Here is a 6,108-nt window from a genome sequence, read left to right as displayed (position 1 = left end):
GCCCTGTCCCCGAGGGCAGCCTCCGTCTGCTGTCCCTCTGTCCCCAGAACCCCACACCTCCCTCCGCCCAGCCTTCGCCCTGTCCCCGAGGGCAGCCTCTGTCTGCGGTCCCTCCAGCCCCAGAACCCCACATGCTGACCCGCATGCTGACCGGCAGTGACCCAACCCTCCCCTCTCCGGCCGGCCGCCTGGTGCTCACACACACCTCCGACTCCGGCCCTCCGTCCTCCTCCGGCCAGGTCTGTGCCCTGGCCGTGCTCTGTCCCTCCCCGGCCTGACCTAGGACTCTCAGTGTGCTGACCGCTTCCCCATTCCTCCCCTCCATCACTCCATCCCTCTCCGGGTCCCCTCCCCGGGCCCTCCTCGCCTGATGTCAGGAGTCTGTGGTCCTGACCTTGCCCGCCCTTGGGGACCATCCCACCTGGGTCTTTGACGCCGTCCTGTCCAGCTGCCCAGCTGCCCCTGGACGGTCCGCCTGGGTGCCCCACAGCAGCGGTCAGTGTCATTCCGCCCTCTGGTTTGCCCAGACGCCCTCCTGGCCAGCCCTCGGGGCCCTGCCTGTCTGAGCTCCCATTCCTGGGCCCCCTCCCTCCTCCCCGGAGACCCCGCTCTCCCACAGAGCTCTCTCCACCCACCCAGGCTCGGACTAGCTCCTTGCTGCTCTCGGTCCTGAACCAAGTCCCCTGACGGACGGACGTTGCACCGGGGTGTGGGAGCACTGGGGACAGACGAGAGGAGGTCTCAGCTCCTCACACCCCCAACCTAGAGTGTGAGTGAACAAAGGGTGACTCCCCGGAAAGGCCCAGACCGTTCGACCCACCGCCCTCCCACGGGCACTGCCCACTCCCTCTAGGTGGACACTGGGCCGCCACCTCGCCCGGGCCCAGGCCCACCGAGGGGAGGAAGGGGCGGAGGTGTGAGGGACGCTCGGAAGGGCTGGGTCCAGGCTGGTTTCACTTGTACTTTCTCTAAGGACGCGACAGCTTTGAGCTGCACGCACATAATCCTGAGATGGAGAGGCTGGGGTGGGGGTGGGGGGGTTGACCAGCGGCAGCGAGGCGGCCCTGGAGTGAGGGGTGCGGTGGGGGAGAACTGAGCTCCGGAGAGAGCGGCATCTCCCAGCAGAGAGGGGTCTGGGGGCCGGACCTGGAGATGCGGACACTCTCGTCCCTGTTTCTTTTGTGAAGTGGAAGGAGGGGAGTCCAGGGTGACCCCAGGGGGCTGCACCTGGGCTCCCCCACAGCGCCCCGTAGGTCTCCAGAGACCCACCCCCACTGCATCCGGGTGTGCCGCCTGCACCACGGGGCGATCCTGGGGAATGGGGTGGTCGCCCACCTGGCCCCCCACACACTGCACCCTGGGTGTGCACCACGGGGCGACCCTGGAGAACGGGGTGCTCGCCCCCCACACACTGCACCCTGGGTGTGCACCACGGGGCGGTCCTGGAGAACGGGGTGGTCACCCCCCCGGCCCCCCACACACTGCACCCTGGGTGTGCACCACGGGGCGACCCTGGAGAACGGGGTGCTCACCCCCCACACACTGCACCCTGGGTGTGCACCACGGGGCGGTCCTGGAGAACGGGGTGGTCGCCCCCCCGGCCCCCCACACACTGCACCCTGGGTGTGCACCACGGGGTGACCCTGGAGAACGGGGTGCTCACCCCCCCGGCCCCAGCAGGTGTGGGGTTCTGTCTGCCGGCCACTCAGCGGGAGGGAAGGGGATGAGAGTTCTGGGGCGGCCACGGCAAATCCCACAGACGAGAAGGGTTTGACGGCAGACAGGCGTGGTTCTTCTAGCTCTGGGAGCTGGATGTCCCTGATCCAGGTGCCCGTGGGGATGGTCCCTCCGGGAGCCTGTGGGGAGAGCCTGGCCCCACCCCCGCCCCCAGCTGCTGGGGGTTTCCTGGCCATCTCTGGGCTTCCCTGGCCTGTGGACAACGCCTCACGCGGGTCTCAGCCCTCGCATTCACGTGGCCTTCTCCCTGCCGGCAAGCCTGTCCCCAGATTTCCCCTTTTCTCTGTGAGGGCACCAGGCAGAGTGCATCAGGACACGCCCTAATGACCTCATCCTAAGTAGCCACCAAAGCGATGACTCTGTTCCCAAGGCAGGTCTCATTCAGGGGTGCTGGGGGTGCTGACTGCCACCTGTGACTTTTGTTGGGGGGGCCACAGCTTAGCCCCTAAGAGAGGGATCAGGCTGCCCCTGAGCCTTTGGGCTGAGGACAGACGGGGGGGTGAGCCCACTGGGGAGCACCTGGGGTCTGGCACACACTGGGAGGGGGTGTCACAAGCACGGTCTGTCTCAGAGACCATCCAGGAGGGCAGAGGAGGGCACCCTCTGGGCAGGGCTGCCCCCTGGGCCCGGAAGGACCCCGGTCTTGGTTTCCTGCTCCACTGTCTCCCCCTCGAAATGCTTGCTGGTGTTTGAACAGAGGCCCCCTCTTCCCCTCGCACTGGGCCCCGTGGATGTGAGAGGCTGCCCTGCCTTCAGGCAGCGAGCGGTGGGACCGGGGGCCGTGTGTCAGGGGGCACCCAGCCCTCCCCTGCTCTCCCCCACCCTGCCAGGCTCCCTGGACTTCCCAGCCATGATGTCATCGTGGTCAAGCTCACCACCGGCCGGAGGAAGAAGCCAGAGGGTGGCCAACTGGGGTCGTACCCTCAAGCAAGGTGCCCAGAGAGGACGGGGCAGGGGGCCGGGGTTGGCACTCAGGGAATGCCGGTGGGAGGCTGGGGCCTTGCCACCACCCCGGGGCGGGGGCTTCAACCACGGCATCCCTGGTCGGACAGCGAGTGGAGCCTGGAGGACCACGGAGGGGACCTGAGAGGCCACAGCTGAGAGCTCCCTGGATGCTGGGGGTCCTCCTCCACTGCCCTGGGCCTGGCTCCGCTGGGGGCTCCCCTCCACTGCCCTGGGCCTGGCTCCTCTGGGGGCTCCCCTCCACTGCCCTGGGCCTGGCTCCGCTGGGGGCTCCCCTCCACTGCCCTGGGCCTGGCTTCTCTGGGGGTCCTCCTCCACTGCCCTGGGCCTGGCTCCTCTGGGGGTCCTCCTCCACTGCCCTGGGCCTGGCTCCGCTGGGGGTCCTCCTCCACTGCCCTGGGCCTGGCTCCGCTGGGGGTCCTCCTCCACTGCCCTGGGCCTGGCTCCGCTGGGGGTCCTCCTCCACTGCCCTGGGCCTGGCTCCGCTGGGGGTCCTTCTCCACTGCCCTGGGCCTGGCTCCGCTGGGGGTCCTTCTCCACTGCCCTGGGCCTGGCTCCTCTGGGGGCTCCCCTCCACTGCCCTGGGCCTGGCTCCGCTGGGGGTCCTCCTCCACTGCCCTGGGCCTGGCTCCGCTGGGGGTCCTTCTCCACTGCCCTGGGCCTGGCTCCGCTGGGGGTCCTTCTCCACTGCCCTGGGCCTGGCACCGCTGGGGGCTCCCCTCCACTGCCCTGGGCCTGGCTCCGCTGGGGGCTCCCCTCCACTGCCCTGGGCCTGGCTCCTCTGGGGGTCCTCCTCCACTGCCCTGGGCCTGGCTCCGCTGGGGGCTCCCCTCCACTGCCCTGGGCCTGGCTCCTCTGGGGGTCCTCCTCCACTGCCCTGGGCCTGGCTCCGCTGGGGGCTCCCCTCCACTGCCCTGGGCCTGGCTCCGCTGGGGGTCCTCCTCCACTGCCCTGGGCCTGGCTCCGCTGGGGGTCCTCCTCCACTGCCCTGGGCCTGGCTCCTCTGGGGGCTCCCCTCCACTGCCCTGGGCCTGGCTCCGCTGGGGGTCCTCCACTGCCCTGGGCCTGGCTCCGCTGGGGGCTCCCCTCCACTGCCCTGGGCCTGGCTCCGCTGGGGGTCCTCCTCCACTGCCCTGGGCCTGGCTCCGCTGGGGGCTCCCCTCCACTGCCCTGGGCCTGGCTCCGCTGGGGGCTCCCCTCCACTGCCCTGGGCCTGGCTCCTCTGGGGGTCCTCCTCCACTGCCCTGGGCCTGGCTCCGCTGGGGGCTCCCCTCCACTGCCCTGGGCCTGGCTCCGCTGGGGGCTCCCCTCCACTGCCCTGGGCCTGGCTCCGCTGGGGGTCCTTCTCCACTGCCCTGGGCCTGGCTCCGCTGGGGGCTCCCCTCCACTGCCCTGGGCCTGGCTCCGCTGGGGGTCCTTCTCCACTGCCCTGGGCCTGGCTCCGCTGGGGGTCCTCCTCCACTGCCCTGGGCCTGGCTCCGCTGGGGGCTCCCCTCCACTGCCCTGGGCCTGGCTCCGCTGGGGGCTCCCCTCCACTGCCCTGGGCCTGGCTCCGCTGGGGGTTCCCCTCCACTGCCCTGGGCCTGGCTCCGCTGGGGGTCCTCCTCCACTGCCCTGGGCCTGGCTCCGCTGGGGGCTCCCCTCCACTGCCCTGGGCCTGGCTCCGCTGGGGGTCCTCCACTGCCCTGGGCCTGGCTCCGCTGGGGGTCCTCCTCCACTGCCCTGGGCCTGGCTCCGCTGGGGGCTCCCCTCCACTGCCCTGGGCCTGGCTCCGGCCTGCCCCATACTCACAGGTGTGGACCCTCCAGCCCCCTCGCACAGGTGAATGAGAACCCTCCTTGGAGCGTGGCGGAGAGGGTGCGGGGGGGGGGGCTCACTGCCTCCCACGTCAGCGTGCCCCTCAGTCAGGACCCCGGACGGGTGGACACTCGGGTCTACTGCCCGCCCCAGCCCCTGGGCCTCTGCCTCAGGACCCCTCCGAGTCCTTCCCAGCCAGATGGTCCAGGCCCACCTCTGTCCAGGGCCTGATGAGATGGGGCCAGGGTCAGCCCACGTCGTAGGAGGGGCATCTCAGCCACCCGCCTAGCCGCTCCGGCTTGGCTGAACGGCACATGGCCCAAGGCACCCAGCTCCAGGGTCTGGTTCCCGCAACTGCCCGTCACCCCTCGTGGACTTCCAAGCCCCTGGTCTGGCCACTCTCAACAGCCGAGGACAGCTTGTGCCCCCCCTAGGGACACCCCCCTCCCGCCGGTGACACTCCCTGTCTGTGCGGTCAACTCTGAGCCCCCCGAGCAAGGGTTTGAGGGGAGAAGCAGGGGAGACCACAGAGACACAGGTGTTAGAACAGGACACAGGCCTGCGGAACGGGGGCATTCCGTGCAGGGCCCCGGAGGTCACCTGGGCATCACAGGGCCAGTTAGGGATGGCGAGGTCAGGGCCCTACGTGTGGAGGACTACTCGGAGCAGGTGTGCCCTCCTCTGTGAGCACACCAGAAGATTCCGTCGGGGAGGTTAGGACACTGAGCGTGGAGGCTCGGGGGACCAGAACCACGTCCTGGTGCTTGGGACAGCCACGCACACACGGGACCCTCGAGGCCACGGCTGCCGGGGGTCCTGGAGAGAATGTGGGGAGCTCCCGTGCAGACCCTGGGACTCTGGACCACAGGGAGGGTGTCCCAGTCCTCGCGCCACCCCCTCTGCCTTTATATGGCCTGTCGTCCAGGCCGTGGCGACTTGCTCAACGCTTCCTGGTGGCTGGCTTTCTCCTCTCTCCTCCTCTAGCTACAGATCAAGAAAACAACACCCCAACCTCAGCCCAAACCTCAACCTGTAGCAGAAGGGGGAAGTGAAACCGGGCTGGGGGTGGGGGCTCGGGGCCGCCGCCCCAGGAAGCACCCAGAACCCGGACTGCCGGGGACACACACACACACGCAGAGCGGGAGTCGGGGGCCGCCCAACACCAGGCCAATGGCGGAGGCTCCCAGCCACCCGGAACGTGAGGAGCAGGAAGAGCTCCTGATGGAAGAAGGCACAGGGTAAGGGCCCGCGGGAGGCCGCGCGTGGGGCGTTCTGCGTGAGCACCGACCTGAGGCCCACGGAGCCACGGGGGCGCCTGCCCGGCTCTGCCCGAGCCCTCTCGGTGCCCCTGTGGCCGGGCCTCCCTGGGAAGACGGGCTGAGTGCCCCTAAGAGCTGACCCAGGGCAGGGAGGGCTGGATGCCCTGCATGGTGCATGGGCCCAGGATGGGGCCTGGGCAGTGGGGAGGGAGCCCGGCCTGGGGCGAGCTGGGCGGACGCTAGCAGGCTGGAGGTGGTGGTGGGGCAGAGAGAGCCCGGGGCCCGGGCTGGAGGTGGTGGTGGGACGGAGAGAGCCCGGGCCGGGCCTGCCCGATGCCCGATGCCCGAGAGG

General features: G+C 70.1%; 1 protein-coding gene across 1 annotated transcript in view; it reads left to right on the top strand.

The window, feature by feature from the left end:
- The first annotated feature begins 5,545 nt into the window (after positions 1-5,545).
- Positions 5,546-6,108, top strand: part of LSP1 (lymphocyte specific protein 1) — a 38,650-nt gene continuing 38,087 nt past the window's right edge. Inside the window, exon 1 of the mRNA XM_066252367.1 lies at positions 5,546-5,735. Coding sequence (XP_066108464.1) covers positions 5,668-5,735 — 68 coding nt within the window. The 5' untranslated portion in view covers positions 5,546-5,667. The remainder of the gene's footprint in view (positions 5,736-6,108) is intronic.

This window comes from Saccopteryx bilineata, chromosome 1 (genome assembly GCF_036850765.1).
Source record: "Saccopteryx bilineata isolate mSacBil1 chromosome 1, mSacBil1_pri_phased_curated, whole genome shotgun sequence".
Lineage (NCBI taxonomy): Eukaryota > Metazoa > Chordata > Mammalia > Chiroptera > Emballonuridae > Saccopteryx > Saccopteryx bilineata.
Note: the sequence above shows the minus strand (reverse complement) of the source record. Positions and strands in the feature narration are given on the sequence as shown.